The sequence below is a fragment of the Balearica regulorum genome, chromosome 19, assembly GCF_011004875.1.
Source record: "Balearica regulorum gibbericeps isolate bBalReg1 chromosome 19, bBalReg1.pri, whole genome shotgun sequence".
NCBI lineage: Eukaryota > Metazoa > Chordata > Aves > Gruiformes > Gruidae > Balearica > Balearica regulorum.
Window position 1 is genome coordinate 2,065,306 of NC_046202.1, and position 24,081 is coordinate 2,089,386.

Genomic DNA, 24,081 nt, shown 5'->3' on the forward strand with positions numbered 1-24,081 from the left:
AGCAGGCAGCGTAAGGTGTGAGTGTACATATGCTTCCGTTGCCATTTATTGATTGAAGCGTTATTCTTCAGTCATTAAATGAATCCTGTATCTTCGATATGTTACGTTACATATTTATGGTGGCTTTATCTGCATTTGAAGAAGTATGGATTTTAGTCAAGCATGTTAAATGTTTAATCTAGAATTTGTTACGACGGCAGATTATGCTAGTAGAGGTTGCGTTGCTGATAATACTGCTTTCGTGGGTAGTCTGATTTTTGGCCTGGCTTATAATTAAGCAGGCTCATTTCTTAAGGCTATTTATCTTATATATGCAAATAACACACTAAATAGAAAATGAAATGCTGTAGTAAATATTGATTACACTGAGGTTTAAATACATAAAGCTATATAGTTATTTTTTTACATGGATTATCCTGCAATTTCATTAACGAAACATGCTTTGAAATGGAGCACTAACTGTCTTTTTATATAAAATATTTATTTGCTTGTGTTAAACTTGTCTGTAAGGACCATCCAATAACGCATTTAGATGAAACATGATGATACAATATAATGCCAGAATGCTGTTGCCTTACCTTACACTTTGAGTGTTACTAATTTGACGTGATGTTGAGTTTGAGACAATATAGAAGAGTGATCTTAATTCCACTTGAAAACAGCAATTGTCACTGTCTAATACTGACTCTCTCTTAACAGAGTTGTATAAGAAAATTTTAGAAACCACTTTGACTCCTACTGGTATAGATACAGCTAAGCTCTATCCCATACTGATGTCATCTGGCTTGCCCAGGGAGACTCTTGGACAGATATGGGCTTTAGCCAACCGTACCACCCCTGGGAAGCTCACAAAAGAAGAGCTCTACGCTGTCCTGGCCATGATAGCAGTGACTCAGGTATGACTAACGCTTTGGAGGTTAGTGCAAAAAGGCAGTTCACTTAACTCGTCTGCTGTAGTTTGCATGTTGGCACAAGTGGCTGGTGTACCACACCTGTAGTAAAATACTACTACTCTTGAAGTCCAGAGCAGGAGCTCCCCTTGTAACTTCAGTGGGATTATAATTTTGTCCCCTGCACTTACATTTTGGTTACTCCTTTCTTTAGTTTCAGTTGAAGATAGTTCTTGGTTATGCCTACCAAACACATGTGTGTCTATTTCTGGTAGAAAATACTGTCTCTTTTTTTCTGTTGTATACAGATCTGTTTCCCTCAGACTATGTGGTTCCTGTATCCTTTAGTCTGCAAATAGCTAGACTTTGGTACCTCTCTCCTGAACTTTGGAGTGTTAATTTTAGGCTTCTGTTCTTTGTCAGCATAGTGTCATCTTGTAGCGATTTATTTCCAAATACCAGCCCTGTATGAAAACTAAGGAGTATGTTGAGCAGTGAGGATTGTAGCTGAGGTAGGTTGTGGGAGTGGTGGGTGGGAAAGACAGTATAGCGCACGCCAGGTTCAGCGTAGCTTTGCTTGCCAGTGCTGACTGGGTTGGTTTGCTAAAAGCCAAGCAAGAATGCCGTCAAATGCCTCTGCCCACCCAGGCAGGCGTCATTACCCTCTGTGGAACTCCAGCGGTCAAGGTTTTGAATACGAGTCACTTATAGTGGCTCTTGATAGCATGTTTTGCTTTGGAAGGTTTACTTGAAGCTTGACCAGTACCCTGCTCTTTTGTGATTTCAATAATACAAACTAGAAACCGGGGTGAGGATGCAATGCACCTTTTTGTTGATGTGTATGGTGTATATGGTTGTCTTTGCTTTTCTGCCTTTGCAGAGGGGAATACCTGCAGTGAGTCCAGATGTGTTAAACCAGTTTCCAGCTGCCCCGGTTCCTACTTTAACTGGATTTCCAATGCCGCTGCCTGCCACAGTGAGCCAGCAGCCTCTGATGCCCTCTGCACCGCCGGTCTCCATGCCTCTGAGCATTGGGCCGGCCGTGATGGGCATGAACATCACGGCACCAGCGGGAGGAGCTGCAACACAGCCTTCGGGAGGGTTCCTGCCATCCTTCCCGCCGAGTCAGGTTAGCTCGCTCTTGTTGCGTGGCAAATCTCCATTGTCCTGGAAAGAGAATTAGCCTGAGTCGTTCAAAGCTACATAGTGACAACAGACTTTGAAGTCAACTGCAAAAAGTGGAGCTGAAATTTAGCACGTGATGTCTGAAATCATAAAGTTACGCCACTAGGGATGTTCTTTTATTTTTTCCGTTTCTTTCTGTTGGCATTAGAAGAGGTATGAAAGCATCCTCTATTACAGACTAATTGCATTGAAAGAGGATTTTTACTTGTAGTTAGGATTTTGTAATACACATAAAATGGAATTTTAGATAAAACTACACAACAGACTCTACCTGGTAAGATAAGTCAGAGTTTTCAGGAGAAGCTAAGAACTATGAAAACCTTTGGTTTACAACACTGTAAATCATGTTGGGGATAAATTTTGCTATTTGCAAATATGGTTTATCCTTCTTTGGAAAATATTTCTTCTGATGCTTTTGCTGTGTGTATTGATTTTAAATTATTGATTAATTTAAATTATTAATAACTTGTCCTGTATTAAAAGATTACATGGCTATGATCGATAATACATTCAGTGTGAAAGGAGCAGAATTCCTTATTCACCTGTTCTTCATGCATACTACTTGAATCTTGTGCGCCTTGTGTGTATTTTGAGTGAGTTTCAGGTGAAGTGGGAACACTGACCATGCTAATTTTGTGTGCTAATGTTGAAAGGTTTTTTTCCATCTTTTGCTTTTTTTATTTTCCCCTGAAGTCAGTCATGCTACTCTGAACTGCTTTCATGCTATATAACAATTTGAAAAGACAACAGGATAGCAATTTACATGTTGTTTGTAATTCAGGTAGTAAAACCAGAAGATGATGACTTCCAGGAGTTTCAGGATGCTTCAAAGTCTGGCTCACTAGATGACTCTTTCACTGATTTCCAAGAGGAAGTAGGTGGCTCCTCCAAAGCAGCCAGTTCACAGCACCGGAGCAGGTAGCAGATCTTTTGATTTCCACCCCTTCGGTATTTTAGAACTCTTTCAAGAAATGAAATGTTTTCCTCTCTTGTGGGTAGCTGTCTAGCCTGTAATTTTCTTCTGTCACCTGACTCCTACTCCGACAGTTTCTTTTGAAGGTGGTTACAACTACAATTAGACTTTCTGAATCAAAAATGACATTTGATGTGCCACAGGTGGTTGGCCATTCTTTAGCATTCTCGTCATCATGCTGAGGTAAATTGCGTTTACGAGGTATGGGGATAGGTTTTCAAGTGTTTATACTACTGCAGAGGCAGTTGGAAGTTACTTCATACCGTGCATTCAGGCGAAAATCTTACATAAAGCTATTCAGAAAAAATACATGGGGACAGGGGAGTCCTGCATTTGGTGCTGTGCACTTCCATTAAAAGTATGCCCCCGTGTTTGTCAGAGTTGATAGAAACCATTTGCTGACATCAAGGTCTTTCTTCAGACTCTGAATATGCAAAGAGCACGACACCGTACTCTTAAATGACTGAACTCCAGTGGAGAGGGTTTTTGTTATTTCTATCATTTCTCTGGCCAGTGCTTAAACTTGGGCTAACTGACTGTAAATCTCAATTGAAATCTCATTCAGCCTTCAGCATCCTTGGCTTTTCATTTGGGAGACTGCCAAAATGTAATTCCGGATCAGGCAAATTTTGTGTAGCAAAATAAGTAAGAGTGTTTACTCCCTTTGAGAGTTTACAATTAATCTTTCAAAGTCCTGTGATTGCAAAATTTCAGTGTTGTCGCCTTTTAATGCACATGGTAAACTTTTATGTACTTCCCAGGTGTCTAATTGTAGACATACAAATTTTCTGTGTGTTGAACTGACTGTTCTTGGTTGCAATAGAGCTAGTGCTTTCCAGGTAAGCAGCGATTACCACTTGCTTCCTCAACAGTGACGTCAAATGGGGATACTGAAACAAATTGTTCTGTTATACCATGCCTAATGGCATTCTACGTAAGAAATTTAATTTTGCTGATGCCAATCAATGCCACATGTATCCAAAGATGCTCTATTTTAAATGTATCTTTATTTGTATTAGACGTCATTTTGCCATTAAAGCTATTCTGTTACTGAAAGTTTTAACAGAAATGTTGTTCGTAAATTCCACAATGGAAATAGAGGATCATAAAAAAAGAAATATATATATTTTAAAATGATGTTTCTTTTTCACTGCAGCAGTTCTCTTTATTCAGTTGTAAAAGCGTTCAGTTTTGAACAGAATGTTACAATGAGCTATAATCTAATTGCTTATGGAGCTTTACTTAAAAAAAGCCATCTGTAGAGTACAGATGATTAACCATTACATTTGCCCAGATTGCATATCTAATAGCCTGTTTTGCAGTGATGTGAAATTTAATTATGTTACCATAAGCTATATTTTTTGACATTGCGCTGTCTGCAAGCATCACAGACCATCATTAGCACGTGTGTGCAAGTGCTAGGTTTGTATGTTGCTTGTAGGCTGCTGATAAGGAGATTTAAATGGCTCTGGAAAGATTCTTGCTTCAGGCCGAAGAACGCCATAGAAATTCATTCACGTTTTCAATGTGCATAGTATTGAATGACATAAACTAGAGGTAAAATGCATCATTCATATGTAAAGGATGTTGTTTTGTAGAGCTGCCACGGTCTGATAAGGGGGTTTGTGTGGAGGGCAAGCAAAGCTCTCGCAGCACGTCTTCTAAATCTTACAGCAGTTGCTAACATGGTGTTAGGTTATTATGGCAGTTTTACTATATAAAGTAGAGTGTGTTTATGTGCAAAAAGATTTGCTCGTGTAACCGTGGACTAATCCTTATTTTGCTGATTAGATAGCTACCTGAACTGGCTGATTTGCACTGACAGAAATTCAAAGTTACCCTTCCCTTCCTTTTGAACAGTGGTTCCACTTTATTCTCTTAACTTTGCAATGTGTAATGAAATATAATCAAAAGTAGATAAGCTGGAAGTATGGAGCTGGCAAAATCTCGTGCAGTTTTAATGCTTTACTATATCTAGTTCTATCGGGGAGAATTGTCCTTGCACCGCCCTGGGCGAAGTGATAAATTAGACAGCAGTGATTCCTGGGGTATGTCTGTGTGCTTATTCTCTCGTGGGCTAAGGATTCCTGTGGTGTAAAGTTCTGGAGTGTTTTGTTCACGTTTTGGTACGAATTAAAATCAAGACGGATGAAAATTGACTTCTGGCCTAAAGAAATACGATTAGGTGAGATAAAGTGCAAATTCACCCATTGTTACTCGGCTGCCTGTTTACATGATCTTGTTCTTAATAGATATTGAGGTAGTTTACATCAGGTTCTTGATTGAGAACTCTTTAGGGTACAAGCTTAGGTTTAGTGATCCAAATTGCGTAGTCATAATGAGAGGCTCCTTTAAATGCAACCTGGAAATGCAGGTTTCTTAAAAACAAAGTTCCTTAATTTATCCATATCTCTTTTGTTTTTAGCGTTCCTTCTTTACTCATGCCGCTCCCAGGTAATAAGACACTCTCATCAACTGATAAGTATGCTGTGTTTAAAGGAATTGCAGCTGAGAAGCCTTCAGAAAGTACAGCTACTTTTGGAGGTAAAAGGAACAATATACAACAACTTTGAGCAATTTATTGCAATATTTCATATATCTTGGCTTTGGCAGTGATAAAATGTTAATATTTAAAAAATCAGAGAAATTATGCCACTATAAAAATGATGATATTAAGTTCATAATATCTTCATGTAAATGCGTTTCTTTTCTCACATTCAGTAGATTGTGGAGACAAGTATAGTGCTTTCCGTGAATTAGAACAACCATCAGAGAGCAAATACTTAGGTAAGCAGTATGGTTTTTGGAACTGTTTTGTCATGCTTTCATGATTATTATTTTTTTAGCAATATAAGCTGCAGAATTTCCATTGCTAGAATTCTAGAATAATGGTGCTTCTGCTCGTCTAAACAACTTAGCAGGAAGTATTCTGAAAATATGCAGTATACTATTGGAACAATCTACAAATTGTACTTCTGGAACATTGGCATCTCTTTTGGATGCTTCTGAGTTTTATTTTAAAATAACGATACAGTTGGAATGTGTTTAAGTAAGGAATCCTGTATTCTTAGAAGACAGAATAAGATGGAAAAAATTGCAACTTTTTTTTCTATTGTTAGGGCAGAGTCTAAACTTTTCATGGTCTCTAGTGCTCTAAGAATAAATCTGATGACTTATTTAGAAATTTGTTTAACTGTTTTTGATTGGGTAAAGTAAAACCTAGATGGCATCTGAGGTGCAACATCTGTGTCATTACAAAAGCAGAGTCTCCCTAAGCCTTTTCCAGAACTGTGCATGTCTAACTCATTTATGTGATACAAGCAGTAATCTCATCTTCTTAATCAGATGGGGGGGAAAAAATCTCAAACTCTGCTAACTTTTGTATATTATCAGTAGACAGATCAGAAGATAAACATACTACTAACTTAACCTAGCTTCCACAAGTTAAGTTTCATTATTAAACACCTTTAGACTCTAGGATAAACCTGCTTACCTGGGTTCACTCCTGCTCCTTAAGAATTTTTCAAAGACAGAATTCTTTTTTCGGTCACCGAGTTTCTGAAACTCCTGTAATGTTTTGTGAGGTTCTCATGCTCGGTACCTCTTCAGGATTAAATGCATGCAATGAAATGAAATAACATTTTTATCTCTTTCTGTACATGTTCTAAAATACAGAAAAATACTATATTTGCCTGCTGTCCAGGTCTGACCACTCTTAACCCTTTCACCAGCTTACATTTCTAATGGAAAAGGTTGCAATTCATCAGTAAGTTTAGTTTGCTGTGATGTTTTAGTTTTGATCAATGAATGACAATTTCACAAATATTTGTATTGCTGTTGGGCCAAGTGAATTGATTTGGAGGGAGGGAGAATGGAAGAATATGTCAGGTATAGTCAGGGTTCTTTACTACCATTATAAAGAGTATTCTTTTAAATCTTGGTTAAACTAATTTGAAGTATGGCACTGTAGTAGCTTAAGAATTTAAATGTTAATGGTGTGCTTCTAAACTAGAACAAAATCTGTTCATTGGATACTTGTCTTAAAGTATGCATCAGTACTTTAAAATTACAAGTAGTCTAGGTACATAAATGCTGGTGAATGGGTTAAACAACTCAATATGTTTAATGTTCAAAAGAAATTGCTTTATAAAAAAAAGTAATTATGTATGAACAGGAAGTAACCTATAAAATTAGTACACCAAGCTATTTAATGTAAATTCAATGAAAACATTATTACCTAGTGTTTAAGCAGGTTGAAATTATAATCCTTACATAGTGCTATCTTACGTTCGGTACGTAGTTAAACCGGAGATCCGCACATCTTATGATTAATCATGCGACTTCCATGTGAAAGTCTGTCTCCAACCTTCTTAGTAAAACTGGGATCGGTCTTAGCAGAAGCTAGATGATGCCCAAGTTATATTGCATTTAGTGAAGTTCTGATCACCGAACACTATAGTATGTTTAGGTGAACCTGACAGAAGGAAAACATGAGAGCTTAAAAATGTTCTAAAACATGTTAGGATCTCCGCCTTGCATTCCTTTGTGTTTGAGGCTTTGTCTCTTCCGCCAGTTGGGTTCCCCATTGTGCCCAGCTGGATAGACTGGTTGGCTGGCTGCTGTCTTTCAAGTGAACGGTTTTCAAAAGTACCTTCAGGCACCAGGCCAGGCCGGTTGGTGTCTGCTGTGTTCCCCTCTCAGCAGGGTTGCTTTTTTCTCAACCCTCTGCTGATGCCCTGTGAAGAAACTGCATTTGGGCCATATTTCAAAGGGAGGGAGGGGGCCAATTGCTTCTGTAGGAAGGCAAATACTATATTGGTATAAGTGAAATTCAAGATTACGTTCGTTGCTTGGCAAATACGGGAAGGATGAGGTGGGAAAAAGAACTAATGTGGAAGCTGAATGAGACAGTACTGTTCACCTTTTGAATCTATTGGTCATGGCGTGTTTCGATATTAACTCACTGTAAAGGGAATTTAATATGACTTTGAGGCTATTTGAAAGACTTAGGTGTTTGCTGGAATGAATACTAGAATCGCTGACCTTGAAACTTGTGTGGTTCACAGAAGTTGAGTTTGCAGTTCTACGTGCATCCTGAGGTCTTAATTAAATAGTTTGCATAAAAACTTCTGACACTGCATGAAATAATTTGCTTGCTTGCATGGTGTGAGTGTGATGTATTTGTCGTCACCGCAGTGTCTTACTGTTTTTTCGTTGTTTTTATTCTCAGGAGATAACCTTGCAGAATTCAAGCCTGCAGGAACTGATGATGGTTTCACAGATTTTAAAACCGCTGACAGTATCTCACCATTAGAGCCACCTACAAAAGACAAAACTTTCCCTACGTCCTTCCCTTCTCTGCCCGTTCAGTCAAAGCAGCAAACACAAGCAAAGACCTCTTTGAATCTAGCAGACTTGGATCTCTTTTCCTCTACTGGAGAAAACAAGCAGCCGTCCTTTCCACCTGCATTTAATGCATCAAAATCAGGCTCCTTTCCTCCACCACCCCTTTCATCTACCACTGCCCAACCAGCACCCAGCAAAAGTTCAAGCTTAGCTGATGAGTTTGGAGAGTTCAACCTTTTTGGGGAATTTTCTAATTGTGCATCAGCCAGTGGACAAGATGACTTTGCAGATTTTATGGCTTTCAACAATAGCAGTGGATTTTCCGAACAAAAACCAGATGACAAATACAATGGACTTAAACTGGAAGCCGGCCCTGTTCCTCAGTCTGGCTCATCTGCTGGCACGGTGAAGAGCGGGCAGAGTTCTGCCACCGCTGCTACGCCCACCAAATACGATATCTTCAAACAGCTTTCTCTGGAAGGCGCTGGGGCAGGCTTTGAGGAGACGAAGGACAACACTTCTTCAGTGAAGAGCGATGATGATTTTGCCGACTTCCACTCTAACAAGTTTTCTTCCACGTGCAACAGTGCAGATAAGTCCCTGGTGGACAAAGTCACAGCTTTCAAGCAGGCCAAAGAAGACTCTGCTTCGGTGAAGTCTCTGGATCTTCCTTCCATTGGTGGCAGCAGTGTCGGCAAGGAGGATTCTGAAGATGCGTTGTCTGTTCAGTTTGACATGAAACTGGCTGATGTGGGAGGAGATCTTAAGCATGTCATGTCTGATAGCTCTTTGGATTTGCCAACAGTTAGTGGCCAGCATCCACCAGCAGCAGGTGAGGAACTGGTTAGATTGCTCTGGTAACATAGGTGATGGCGATTTCAGTGTTCTTGTGTGCTAAATTACAGTATTATGCACTAGTCTTTCAATAGCGAAAGACTTCCAGATCCGTGCACCCGCTAGCCAACAGCCCCGTAGCAGGGCAGTATTTATTTTTTGTCTTAGAAGACTATAAATAGATTGAACAGTTTGAACTCCATGCCAGTTTATTTTTGAGATTTGACAACATCATATTACTGGTACCTGTTAGCTATTGTCACTTAAGGGATTCAAGTGGAAAATTTTCTAATGCAAACAATGTCATTCCATTTATATTAGCAAGATGGATGGCAGAGAGTCTCACTTTAATCTCTTGGTTTCGACAAAGCATTTGGCTTGGGGACTTAACCCACTCTGCGCTTCTGAAAGAGTAGGCAGAACACTAATTTGTGCTGTTAATGAAAAGCTGTCTAATCAACACCACTAGTGTATTCCCGTTGCGGTGGGGCTTAATCTGTGTAGCCAGTATTTGGCAGGACTGCAAGTGGAAGTACTGCATACACTAAAACTCGCATTGGAATAATTGTGCAAAGGGCCTGTAAATGCTAGTCTCATGATTGATAGCTTTTGGACCTAAATTTAAAACCATGGGACTTTTACTTTATCCTTATCAGGTTCTCACCTTCTTTAATTTCCCTTTATGAAAGTACTCCTGGGAGAGTGAATTGACCATCTCTGATCTGATCGCATATCATAAAACAAATTTCCCAAGTGTCCTGCTTTTTCTTTTCGTTTGTACATAGGAAGATACGATGTAGTGAAATGTTCTGTGGCCTTCAATAACATGGGAACCATTACTGTGTTCTGGCATCAAGTATTATGCAGTCAGAGGCTTTTCTGAACAGGGGGCAGCATACAAACTGTAAATGTAAAAGCTGTTACTGCAAGAATTGGTTATTTCCATATGAAATATTTCTTCCATTTTTTGCAGATATGGGTAGAGAAAATATACAGTACTGTAATTTTGCATTATATGATATTTTTAAGTAGGGGAGAGAATTACGTTGGCAACTTTGACATGGAAGATACTCTATAACAGGGTACAAAATATCAGGAATAATTTATTAGCAAAGACATTTAATTTTCATATTACTGCTTGGTAAAATTCCAAGTTGAGTGAGCTGTCAAAAACGTAGCACCTACAGTGTATTCTTGAATGTTTACTTTGGTTTTGAAAGCACTTTTTCCTAATATTTTTCTAGCCTCTTTTGGTGGTAGTTTGACTTATGTAGCTCTTCTGCAGGATGTGAGCTTTTGCCACAGAAATCGGTGATTAATAATTGCCATTTGTGGCAGGAAAGACTTTTTTTTGGTTTGTTTAAAGGGGTTAGCCGATCATGTGCTTGTTGCTAAACTTTTGAACTCTAAAGTATTAATTAGAAGCTATTTTTATTAACCTTAAACAAGTCTGTATTCTCCTATGGTGCCAAGCTAGATGTTTTTCCACAGGGAGAGTTTTACTCCATTTAACTCTGTTTGGATCTCGTAGCGGAGCGTGCTCTGAACGATCTGTTACGAATACTTCTGTGCTCCTGTGTTCTTTATGTATGTTTGGTGCATTTCAAGCTATGAACTGCTGATGTTCAAGTCCTTTTTTTTTTTTTTCCAGTTTTCATAAAGTTAAAAAGCAGATTACTTTTTTTCCCTCTTAATTTTCTTCAATCTGTAAATCTAATGTTAAAAAGGGACAGTATCCCTTTGTCATCCTCGCTGCTGAGAAATGGGAGATCAGTCGTGGGGAACGGCACGTTTGCAAGCACCCTGTAACACCTCCAGTGAGACAGCAGCGGGACAGAGGTGCTGATAAATGATTTGACTTTTCTGACATCCCGATACAGAGGTCTTTATCCTTTGGCTATTCAGATTTCACGTTGCATAGCTTCCAGGTATGGGCAGGTAGGTTGCTTACACTGGGAATTAGAGAGAAATCAGTGAGTTGCTTCCCATACGACGGACTTTGGTCTCTGAGGGAAGAAAGGTTTTCAGTTTTGCTCTCTCCAAAGGGGATACTGTCTCTTTAAACTTTGCTATTATTCTTTGTGTGGAAGGTAGATTATACTAATGTTGCCTGATTTCTCTTGCATTTACTTCGTATAACCCTTTGAGCACTGGCTGCATGCTGTTAGTTTCAACCACGCTGCTTCTTTTAAGCCAAATTTACATTTCACTCCAAGACGAAAGCATTTTAATTAGCACCTAGTCATGTTATATGAACCTCATTTGTTCTGCGTCCTGCTGAACGTTGCAGCACGAGCGTACCCTCGCCCGAGTATTCTCAAAGGGTTATCCATTTCCTGCACTTACAAATCTGTAAAGTACCTTTTTCTTTGGCATTATCGGAGATCTCTGTATATTTTAATCAACTTCAGGTTTTTTGCTGCTTTTCTGATGTCTAATTTCAACTAAACATTTCCTGTGTGAATGTGCCTTCTCAGATCTGCTTTGATATCTCTCTTCTGCAAGTATTGACCTGCATGCTTTATTCTGATAACGCCCTTACGAGCTCCTATGTATCCCTATCTTTTGTGATCTGTAAGTCCTGCTGTGTTAATAAATATTATCTTGGCATATTTTGAAAATATGGGGATGTGTGTGATTTGTTGCAAACCACCAATGTATCTCTCTTTCCTGAAAAATACAAAGCTTAAAGTTATAGTATCCCCTTAGGCTGGCGGGTGCCTTTCTCTTGCAGAGCAGCGTGTGGGTGAGCTTCTCCTCTTCCAACGCTTTGACCTCGCTTCCTGTGCACTTCCGAAACTTTACATATCAGGCTAAATAATATTTTTCAAAAGAGCAGGTTTTGAGAGGGATCGAATAGAGGAAATGTGTGGATGGCAGGGCTGTTTCCGTGAGTTGGTTTTGAGGGTAGGGTGTAGTTCAGACTCCAGACAAATACTGTTTTCTCTGTCCCGTTGTCGTCTCCTCTGGATTTCCCTGCTGCCAGCCAAGGTTATGGTACGCCTTTGTGAAGGGGACCGGCTGGAAAATGTCTCGCTATCTAGGCCTTCAGGTGTAGGAGCCCATTAAACAATATTCTGATATTTATTTAGCTAATCTAGAGCGAGTTAATTGGTGCCCCAAAGTGAAGGGCCCTGCTTTTCTGTTTGGGAAGTCCTGGCTTACTAAATATTGAAGCTTTCAAATGCGAATGACAGCGTACAAATTTGTGTCACGTAATTACGGTACTTTGTATTCCTCCAAATCCTGGGCCACTAACAGCTTGGAATTAACCTCAAATTAGCATACAAGGTGAAAAACTAAAAATAATTGAGATGTGGAATAAAGTTACAGCATTGGGCCAGCACAAACTGGGGTTTTGTAGTTCCTTGCCACAAGAGCAAAAACCAGACCAGAAGCCAGAATATGTTTTTCCTTCTTTACGCTAATGTTGAGAGAGTTCAAAAGAAAAAATAAGCAAACAAACAAAACCAACCAAAAAACCCCCAGAACAACACCCCTCTCTCATTCTTGAGAACCCGTAGGTTATGTCTAGCCCTAAAACTTTTTAAACTGAAGGCTTGAACATCAACCTGAGAGACTTAATTCTGCAGAGCTTGCGCTGTTCATATTTGTTTGGTTAATCATACCTGGAGGAGGGAGAGTAATGTTCATGACTCTCTACTTTATTGCATTTTTGTCCAGACTTGACAGTCAAATTCACTCACTTGCTCTCACTTAGTATAATTCTGCAAACAGAAGAGCTCAACAACACTTACTTATCCCGTGAAGGAGGGTGCGTACGTGTTTTCTCAACACCTTCCACGCTGAGCCAGAGGGTGCAGAGACGCAGCAGCTGCCCTGGTCTGCAAGGCTGAGCTGTCTGCCCTTCCAACGCAGGTGCAGGAGGGCTTTATTCTGCTGTGAAACGGTGTTTGTCATGACAATTAACAAATAGTTAGCCAGTTCTTTAATTCTGCAAGGTTTGAAGGCTTTTCTCTCCTTTTCCCTTTAATTTATCTTACAGTCAGCGTTCTTGATGGTTTCAACCTTTGCAGTGCTAGGTACTACCATCTTCAGCGAAAGTAAATTGGAGTAACTCCCCTGTCATTAACGCTGCTCCAGACTTTGCCAGCTGAGAAATGGGCTTTGAATTTTTCTGATTGCTGACAGGCGTGACACGGCCGCAGTACCTACAAGCCTCTGTGTTCTTCCAGTTTCATCTCCGCCTTTATCGGGTGCAGCCCCGCTGGAAGCAGACAGGAGGTGGTCCCCATCCCCGTCCACTCTGGATTTCTTGCTCAGACTGCCGGTGATGTTCCCGGCGTAACAGCTCTGGGTTTGGTGCCTTGATGCTCTTCCACTAGGAACATAGCTAGCTGCCACCTGCAGCACCCTAACAGCCAAAAAATGACACAAGAGTTATATTTATTCATCGCAATTTAATATAAACTGAAATAGAAAAACTCAAAAGTCTCCTATGTTGGTTAAAATCGCTGAATATATTACAATCTTCTGAATTGTCTTTTGCAGTTTTCTTTAGAATATCACTAAGACTGTCAAGGGTTTTCCTTAAATGATTAAACTGTTGACGTTGAAGGCTCCAGCCTGTAAATCGCCTCCAGCCATAACTTAATCCTTGCTAGTCGAAATAAATTGTTATAGTTGGCTCAAAGGAAGGATGTCAAGTTTTTCTGTAGATGAGATAACACTGAGAAACAGTGTTTTCACTGTATTTCATCCTCTGTCAGTATTCTCCTGTACATTCCTTGGCAGCTATTGCTCTGCCTCTCCCCAGCAGCCGCATGGCTGGCTTGGATGGCTGTAGCTGTCCCCAGGCGATGGACTATGGTTTTGATAGGTCAAAATGGATGGGAAGTAAATGGTAAATATTTCAAACCTTTTGCTTTGGAAGAAATACAAATTGGGTTTTGTTTCTCAAGCTTTTGGAAACTTAGTGCACTCTAGCGTGAACTGTGAAGATCACTTTTTCCGTTCTTGGGTCGCTAGAAAATATTTTTAAGGGGAAAAAAAATGTGGTTGCATGATACTTGAATGGATCTGACTGATCTTTACGGAACACATGCACCCATCCTACCCTGCCCCCATCTTTTAGTGATCCAAGAATCTATATCCCATGTATTTAATCTGGGGTGTGTTTTGTGGTCTCACCAGTGCAAAGCTGACGGTGCTCTAACTCTATTGGGAGTAAGAGCTTTTGGATTTTTTATAGCAAAACTAGACTCAAATCTCTTGTGTCATTTCACACTACAGAATTGCTACTGAGACTGCTAAGGAATACTGTTTTATGATGACATACTTCACTGAAATCTATTGATATATCTCTTGTGGTAGGATTATAGGATTCCTAACGTGTGATCGATTCAAGATTTGCCCTGCTTTGACAAGGATTTTGCTGTCGGGTCTCCAAAAAATGCTAACTAAGAAATCACTTTTAACCTTACGAAAAAAGATTGCATATCTCCAAAACAAAGCACTTTCATAGACATCTGAATTGATTTAGTCTTTACTCAATTTTTTTTGTAAAATTTGATGCTTCTCAGTTCAGATTCTGTTCTTACTAAGTGTCCTCCAGGAGGAAATGGCGTAGCTCTGTAGCATCTGTCTTCGGTAAGTGTGATGCTTAGTTAGAAGTAATTAATTTTTCTTCCACTTAATCATCTCTCGCTTTGAAAAAAGCCATTACTGCTACACATGCATCTTTTTACATTTTGAATTGCCGTACCAGCAAAATGAAGCTTTTATTACATCAGAGGCCATAACTGCAACACTTTAACTGGAGCTTTTTAATTTGTGAAATGTAACTGTGGCCTTTAAGAAAAAAGGTGTTGGAGGAGCAGTTCTTAACGCTGCTTAATAAAACAATCTTTTTGCCGATAATAAAGATACCCACATCATGAAGAGTTCTCTAGGGTCAACCAAGAAGTGCTTTTCACTTGTAAACTGCTGCGTTGCTTAGTAGTCTGGTGGCAAGTTGCTCTGCTACCTGTTGGGGGAAAAAGCTCCTCTTTTAGTCGTACAGCAAATGCGCCGAGAGCTCAGATAAGCCTTTAGTTTTGCCCTAGCTGGGACAAAGGTGATGATTTTACTCCCTCTATTCAAAAACATCTAACTTGCGGCAAAGGAGTCTGTGAAACGCAGCGCACGGCACAGCAAAATGTTGGGGTTTTTTGCAATAGAATAAAAACTCTTCTAAAACCTAGTTTACCTTGGATTATGGACAGTTACACATACCTCCTCCTTTTTTCATACTTTTCAATGAGTTGGTTTAGGACTGCTTTAGCTGTAAACGCTTGTCTCTGAACACAGTATTTTTCCTGTAATACAATACTCTTAGGAACTTTATTCATCAGAGTAAATCAGAGTATCTTTTCATAATTATCCAAATAACTACAATTATAGAACTGAACTATTGCATTTCATCTCAGCTCTTACGCCTATGCAGATGGGTTGCATGTCTGCGTGAATTCCCGTAGAGAATCTTCAATCTGAGTTTGTGAATAATTAAAATATTGTTCTGCCTTCCCTGCCGTGACCTATTGATTGCAGGCGAAGCACGGGGAGTCCAGGATTCCCACCGAAGCCTGCTGCTGATCCTGCCTGTCCCTGAGCCAGGATCGGATCAGGAGGACGCTGACCCGCTCCTTTAGGATGCGTTTTCAGCTCAAACTCTTACCAGTTATCAAAGAAATCATTCACCACAGATTGTGCAGTTCTTCGCAGTAGGACCATCGCTCTTTCTTTTCATTTCCTGGTGAACACCGAAACAATAGCGATGCTTAAATCTTTGCTGGCTTTTGGAGTTAACACAAATTGAAAAAAAAGAGGTTGCCTGGTGGTGTGCTGTGGTGTTTTCAAGCTCCCAGGATTAATTACAGTTGGCTAACATTTTGTAGGTTCTTCTGGCACTCTCTTTAACGCTAGCGAAGCTTTCATTTAGCTTCTTTAAACAAAACCGTATATTTGAGAGCACAAGGTGTGGTTTCTTGTGATAAATTACGGATCCCTTGCAAGTCAGCTCCTTTTCACCTCGGAGCCTTCTTTCTGTTCAGCTTTGCCATAAGCAGGTGATTTCATCTCTCGTCTGCTTACCCTTCCGTAACCTGCTTGCTCTACAAATTTAATATTCGAATGGCACTTTGAAATCTTGCGGTGTACATGCAAAGTGCTCACGTTTGTTAGGGAGATGCTGTAGAAGGCTATCCCTTCGGAGGGTCTGGTAGATGACACACCGTGCCTCGCTGACCCATCGCAAAGGGCCTTTGCGCTTTATTGTAGTAACCATTAAACTCTACCATTAAATTGTATATTTGTTGGCTTTTTAAATTAGCTATGTATGTGGGTCATGCCTGGAAAGCAGCCTAACGCATAGCGTGGTCTCCCCTTCCAGTAAAATGAATAAATGACGGGAGAAATGTTTGGTTAAATTGGCTGAATCCTCAGGCTGGTGTGGCCAGATTGAATAAAGAGGGCAGCTGGGAAGTCAGCTTGTTCCCACCCTGGCTGTATTAATCCAAGTTGCTGTTACTGCGTGCCAGCCAGTTAAGACTGTAATGTTTATCAGAAGAGTTTCAGCTAAAACAATGCATAGGGAATATATTTTCTGGTTTGGGTTTGCTTTACCTTGAGCCCGTTTGACCCCAGGCACTGAGCAGCGGCTGAATGTCTAATCCAAACTGACAATTGTTAATGCTGGAAAACAAATGCCAAATGTAGTATAGTAGGGCTTTTTTTTTTTTTTTTTTTTTTAATGCTTTAATGAAAACTACCCAGCCCCTGGCGCTCTGTGCCTTCGCTATGGATCAATCTCAGTCTAAACGTGAAAGATCAGTTGAACGAGTAGCGGACAAAGCCCAGCAGACCCCGGTCACTGTGCAGGCTCCTTTGCTGGCTCTCAAGTAAGCACCCAGGCTATATCTCATATCTGTTCATGGCAGTGAGAAGAACCTATTGGCCCATAGAATTGCCAGGTGAGTAGAAATGTTTGGAGCTTTCTGCAAAATAATTGGATTTTCTCTATACTGAACTGACTAAATGGTTTGTAAAAGCTAAAACGCGACCTTCAATATTCACGTCGTTCTGGAACCTGTAAGTTTGAAGAGTCGGCCGTGCGGCACTGCAGTAACTGTGATAAGCTTAAACGGGATTTCTGGGTTTTAAAAATTCTTGCAGCACATTTTTATACATTATTTGTATCAAAGCATGAATATAAAATTAAAGTGTATTAATGCTTTATTGGAGGGAATGGAAAAGTTAGCCCAGTCTTCTGCGTGGTTGGTTTTGATAAGATGAAATAATGCGATAAGATGTTTGAGTTGCTAATGTTTACATTTTGATTATAGATTCTGCAGCTAGCATCAGAAAACTGAACTGGTGATCTGTGCAGCCTGTTCTGGCTAGAAACGTCTAATTTTTTTTAGTGTTTCTTCACTACCCGTAGTGGGTTGGTGACTCTCAGCTTAAAATATAAGACAATATTCAAAGGTCAAGGCTTACATTTATTAAATGCAGAAATTTTTGTATTAAATGCTTAGGTATTTTTCAGATTACTTTTGTGCAAACTCTAGTTGAAGTCTCATTGCAACGACAAGTCACTGCGTTTGTTCTTGCAGTTCTTTAAGACTCTCAGCAAGTTGCTATTGTTTTTACGCAGTGTGGAGAGATTAACGTTTGAACTTCAGCTTCTAATTGTAGGGGTTTGTTTTTCTCAGATATAGATGACTTAAAATGTGCCCCGTTTGGAAGCTATAACAGTGGGTCTGCAGTCAGCAGCCTGGCAAGCTATGACTGGTCCGACAAAGAAGACATTCATCAGGGCAAGAAGCTCTCCTCCTTTGCCCAGTCTTCAGGAAGCGGATCCTCTGCGGCTACTTCTGTTCTTCAGAAGAAGGAGACCTTGTTTGGCAGTTCAGAAAACATTACCATGACAACAGTTTCCAAAGTGACAACCTTTTCTAGTGAGGATGCTTTACAGGATGTTTCCTTTGCAGCCTTTGCAAACTTTAAAGACTCTGGACCGATATCCCGCGGTCCAAGTGACGATGACATTGGAGACTTTGGTGATTTCGCAAGACCTTCATCAGAAGCACAGGATGCAGCAGCTGACACAAACCAAGAGGTGGACTTCCTTGCTGGTGGTATCTCTCCTGAACTGCGAAGAGAATCTACAGATGACTTTGGAGAATTCCAGAGTGAAAAGCCAAAAATCAGCAAGTTTGACTTCTTGGTGGCAACTTCCCAGGGCAAGGTGAAATCTAGTGAAGAAATGATCAGGAGTGAACTGGCTACCTTTGACCTGTCTGTTCAAGGTAAGGCTGCTCAGGGTGGAGGAAGCTCATAATGCATGTGCTTATCAAAGGCTAATTTTTCTAATCAAATTATAAATTAGCCAATGGAGATTGTTCCAAAGGCTACTGGAAACAAGCTGAAGCTTCTCACTGATTTCTGTTGCGTTTGGAGCAGGTCTCGTTCTAGAAGAAAAAAAATTTTGTGCCAAAAAATTGTAAGAATTGAGGAACTGAGGAAATTTGCACCAATTACTGAGTAAACAGATGGCTTTGTTCTTCTGGAGCAGTAGTGCGTCCCTTGCTACCACGTTATTAATTTTAATTAGTCCGTGCCTTTATGAGTAGCAGAATAACTTGTCTATATCCTAACTTTTTAGGGTCTCATAAAAGGAGTTTAAGCCTAGGTGACAGAGAAATAAGTCGCTCTTCACCTTTACCGGTTTTGGAACAGCCATTTAGAGATCGTTCTAATACTCTAAGTGAGAAGCCTGCTTTGCCCGTCATCAGAGACAAATATAAAGACTTAACTGGGGAAGTCGAGGTAAGGAATTATCTGGAATACAAGTAAATCGGCAACGACTGTCATCGGTCTGATATCTCAACAGTGTTCTGTATCCCAGCTCTTTGGGACTTTAGCTATTTGAACTTTGGGTGTGATTCTAAGATGGCATCCGGGTATGTTAGGTGTTTAGATTGGAGTCTGCTCATAAGGGAGGTTCCTTCTTTCTTGTCTTTAAAGTCTTGCGAAATGGGAAAAATGCTATTGTCTGAAAGTCCGTCAGAATCACTTAACCTTGCTGTCTAAGCTTGCAACTGGAAATTAGTTACGACTAAAATCTGATCCCAGTATTGGCACTGAGACCATTGGCTTTGGGAAATAGCTTAACTATTTTGGCTGTGTGGTAGTTATTTCTCTTGCTCATCTTGAGAATAGATGGTAAAAGGACTCGGATTAAATTCTGCAAATCCCAGTTTCTAGAACAGCAGACCTGTAACAAATGTGTCGGGAGTAGGTATGTGCAAGGCAAACTTTTTACCCGTTCATATATGTTCTTCCTTTTGAAACTAGTTCTAACTGCCAGAAATCAAATTTTAGAGTTTAGGTGCAAAGAGAATATTTAAAGAGCGGGGGAAAAATTAGGAATAGGTATCTTAAAAGTTTTCATAGCTAATCTGCAAATAGTCTCTACTGTGTACCTGTTGTGATAGGAAAGAGGGAAAGGTGTGTGGGAACAGGATTCAGACTGTCCTTTTCTTTCACGTAGGAAAGCGAGAGGTACGCGTATGAATGGCAAAGATGCTTGGAGAGTGCCCTGCAAGTAAGTGTACAGTCTTCTCCGAAACCTTTTCCTCCTTTCTGTAGGTACCGCTTCGTTCAGGGTTTAAGACCATGCAGGCTTGGGGAGGGTGTGAACCACCCCGAGGGGATTACAGTTTTTAAACCAAAAGCTGTCGCACAGCAGAAGCGTTACCTCCTCAGCTGAAGATCCCATCCTCATCTCCCTGTCATTCGTGATTAGTTTGGCTTTTGCCTAAATTTTCAAGTTAACTGGTTAACGTGGTGTCCCTGTGGTTTGGGTGCCCAGTAAGGCGTGTGGTGCCGGCATCTGGCTCTTTTTGAGAGATGGGTTTGTTTAATGTGCTGTGCGGAGAGGCCATTCATTTTCTGGTAATGGGTGTCAGATGTTTCACAGCCAGATTAGTTTTCCTTGAAATTTCTTCTTTGCGTTTGAGTATTAGACAAAACTGCGAATGCTATTATTAAACTAGATAGTAATGCATGCATACTCTTAAAAATATTATTTTGGTAATGAAAATATTTGGGAGAATACACTAAGGTTTTAAATGTTCATACTTTCCCCCGATCTACTTACAGTTACAGCACGAATGTATAAAAACATGTGATAGAGTATGGCAATTATTTCTTGTTTAATTTGCCTCCTTTTTTGCATAACACTTTCAGCTGGGTTGCTTCATCTTGTTTGCGGTAATTATTTTAAGGTAGATAACACCATAATTTTATGAAATTCATTTCCACCAGGTCATAAAGAAAGCAAATGATACTTTAAACGGAATAAGTAGTTCATCCGTTTGCACTGAAGTTATCCAGTCTGCTCAAGGCATGGAATATTTACTAGGTATGTTTTAATTTACCAGGTCTCTTACGTTGAAAGTTCTCCTCTGAAAAACAGTAATATGTAATCACTCTTTCCAAAATGGTATTATTTTTGAGCTTAATCTTTGCCTGCACCGAAATAGTGAACAACTCTTCTGCTAAATAAATATAATGACGACTGTGAAATAACTGTCCTTGACCAGCTTTCATGTGCCGTGTCTATTTTGTGCTATTTTGGAGTTAAAAGTTTCAGGAACCTGTGCTTGCAGTGACTTCTCTGCAATCCTTCGCTGTGTTTTATTTCAACAGGGGTTGTTGAAGTCTACAGAGTGACAAAGAGAGTTGAACTGGGTATCAAAGCAACCGCTGTTTGTAGTGAGAAACTCCAGCAGCTGCTGAAGGATATTGATAAAGTGTGGAACAACCTAATAAGCTTCATGTCACTTGCTGCTTTAACGGTAAGACCAAAAATAATCTGTCTTCACTAAAAGAAACATCATAATTATATGTAAAGTGACTTCGCAGGGTGTCCTAACTTTACGGTTTGTATTTTTCTCTTGCAAAATGGAAATGCACTTGTTTGTGATAGCCACTTTAAAGCTCCCTGTAAGAAAACTGTTATGTGCAAGCATGATGTTATCTTGCTTAGTGTCTTAATGATTTAGATGATATCCTATGTGTCTGTGGATCTCTCCAATAAGGGAAATTTGGTAAAGTTTAAATAACCATTTTATGAAGCCAGAATAGCATGGACATATCTTGTCTTTGCAGTATCCCTGCAGTTGGTGTTAATGCTCACGGTACAGGAGCACACAATGTAGCAACACAGGAATAACTAAACTGTTTTCCTTGCTCTCTGCATTTGGAAATGCCTGAGTTTGTTTCGGTTCCTGCTACAGACTGAATAGCTTTTCCTCCTCTGAATAGAACTGCCAGAAAACGCTCTGTTGCTCTGGGACAGTCTGGTAGGAGCTTGAGAGCTTTCTATGTAACTGGGGGAGCGTTACAAGGAGAGATGGTGAGGGGGTGGTCTTTGAGAGAAGGAGCACCCCACGGGAAGGGTCTGCAAAGGAGCTGGGAGAAAGAGGGGCACGTTGGGGCCGGGTGCAGAATAGACACAATCAGAAGGCAAGAAAATCAATTTGCCATTAATTACCTTGCGCTTCTATGTGCGCGTGTGTGTTGCAGGAAATACAATGTGCAAAATGACTTTAACTGTGCTAAAACTCGTGTTCTTAAGGAATCATCCATCAGTAGACGCTTGATAGGGTCTCACATAACGGATGCCTTTAGCTCGGTATGTACCTAAGGAGTCTTTAGCTCTCGGTTAGTATCAGTACATTGCATCAGGCATCAATAAGTAGATCATTACCATGGTTGTGTTTTCACTGAACGTTTTAATTTGTGGCTTCCTTCTTGCAATGCAACTATGGCCACTAAAGATTTTTGCTCCCCAATCAACACTCGTATATAAGTAAGGCCCAGAGTACTGAGTTTCTGCTTGAAAACAGGTATTATAATGGATCGGTCCGTTTTCACGCACCTTTTGCACATTTTAAACCTCTCCAGTACAAACAGCGGCAGCAAGCAGGTATTTTTGGCAGTGTCCTGTGTTGCACAAAGCCTGTCATAATATGAAATTTATACTTTTAATATTTTGCTGCTTGGCAGATAAAGTTGTTAGACTAGGATTCATCTGTTTGAACTCTGACATTGTTGCTAGTAACAATCTAAAAAGCTATCAGAATCCTGTCCTGATTTAAGCAAGTGGATTAAAATTTAGTTCTTAAAGTGCTTTTCCTTGGAAGATTACAGGGATTACCTTAAAGTCCAGAGCTTGGCCACGTGTTCTCCGAGCTGCAGCGGCTCCTGGCTGGTAGCAGTCCGGCTAAATTTTAAGCATACTACGAGCTGCAAACAATGACTTCTCATATACACACAGTTCCTCTGAAGTTATCGAAGGGACAGGGACTCCTCTAGTTCTCAAAATCATCCCTTTTTGTTTCTCTTTTCCGCGTGGGCGGCTGGAAGGTGTGGACCCCATACCTCCTTCCCCTGGTGTTGCAGTCACGTATCCCAAACGATGCCCAAGTGCCAATTAAGCTGAGAGAAGCATTCTAGCTCACAGGCATGTGCTTGGAAAGGTTAATTTTATCTTTTAAAGGATTTTGTTACAAGGTAATTTTATGCACAGCCTTGTGGTTTTTCATTGCAAATTACAGGATGACCTTCTCATTTGCTTCACTCATGCATTTGGTAAACAAATATTAGAGTGCCTTTATTAATTTGATTGATCTACTTAAAGATTAAAGGGTGTTTTTTTCAGGATTCCAATTATTCCCCAGCCGTTCAGCGGGGGAGCGTGATCAGCATACCTAGAGTATGGATTAAGAGTACACGTGTTCCATGATCAGACCATTTTTTAAGCTTCTTGCCTTTCTAGTCATTGTTTTTATTTGCACTGTTATCTTCAAGCAGAACTTCTACAGTTTTATACCATCCTTATGCAAAGTTTTAAATTATCATTTAGCTTGTGGCTGCAATGTAAGATTGTGTACCGGAAAAGTGACTATGTTAATTATTTATTTGCAGGCTTATTCTCCCGTCCTTTGCCTCTCTAACCTCAGCTTGTGTATGGCTGGTGACCTTAATTCGTCTATGGTTTGGTTAACCTTCATATCCCATTTTGTACTGCTGTGCCGTGTTCTAGAGTCAGAAAAGCCTTCAGAAACAATGACAACTGACTTTTTTTTTTTTTTGATCAGGCAATAACACGGAATTCAGGACAATAAACACCGATACAGACACCGCTTCAAGCGCTAACTAGTGAAAGCTGTGCTGGCCCATCCTCGTTTCCTTGCAGCTGCACAAATAGCTGTTGCATACCACTGTTTATCTTCCTCCGGTTCTTAATACGCTGCAGTTGAAATGTAGCAGCCGCCGCCTGGGCTCTTTCCTCAGAAGTTTCTTCCCCTTTTGATGTGGGAATGTGGAACTTAAAGAATTCTTTCCTTTATAGTCTAACCCTTTTTCAAGAGCTTGAGTGTTATAAATTAATGCTGATGGAGATTGCATAGCAGGATTGCAAATACATACTAATGGCTTTGATTAAATCACGCATCAGATTATGAGAAAATGTAATATGTCATCCCTGCCGTGTTGCTGGTGTGATGCTATGGCTCTCGGTAGCAACCAGATCGATAATTTTTATCATCATGTCTGAAACTTTTTCAGTCACTGAAAATGTTATTGTCTCGTTTCTTCAGCCAGATGAAAACTCACTGGATTTCTCTTCTTGTATGCTGCGCCCAGGGATTAAAAATGCCCAAGATCTTGCCTGTGGAGTGTGCCTCCTAAACGTGGATTCAAGAAGTAAAGTAAGTGTAATGGCCTCTACTGATTTTTAATTTATAGTTTGGACTTTCATTTAGGCCTTGGGTGTATTAAAAA

The 24,081-nt window shown here is 40.1% G+C and overlaps 1 protein-coding gene across 6 annotated transcripts in view; it reads left to right on the forward strand.

Moving 5' to 3' along the window:
- Window positions 1–24,081, forward strand: part of SYNRG (synergin gamma) — a 43,825-nt gene that overhangs the window by 14,400 nt on the left and 5,344 nt on the right. For all 6 annotated transcript variants that reach the window (XM_075771201.1, XM_075771202.1, XM_075771203.1 and 3 more), the window contains 12 exons: window positions 700–896; window positions 1,771–2,019; window positions 2,857–2,993; window positions 5,474–5,592; window positions 5,773–5,835; window positions 8,279–9,226; window positions 17,940–18,536; window positions 18,893–19,056; window positions 19,781–19,834; window positions 20,557–20,653; window positions 20,941–21,089; window positions 23,898–24,008. In XM_075771201.1, the coding sequence (XP_075627316.1) occupies window positions 700–896; window positions 1,771–2,019; window positions 2,857–2,993; window positions 5,474–5,592; window positions 5,773–5,835; window positions 8,279–9,226; window positions 17,940–18,536; window positions 18,893–19,056; window positions 19,781–19,834; window positions 20,557–20,653; window positions 20,941–21,089; window positions 23,898–24,008 (2,885 nt within the window). The remainder of the gene's footprint in view (window positions 1–699; window positions 897–1,770; window positions 2,020–2,856; window positions 2,994–5,473; window positions 5,593–5,772; window positions 5,836–8,278; window positions 9,227–17,939; window positions 18,537–18,892; window positions 19,057–19,780; window positions 19,835–20,556; window positions 20,654–20,940; window positions 21,090–23,897; window positions 24,009–24,081) is intronic.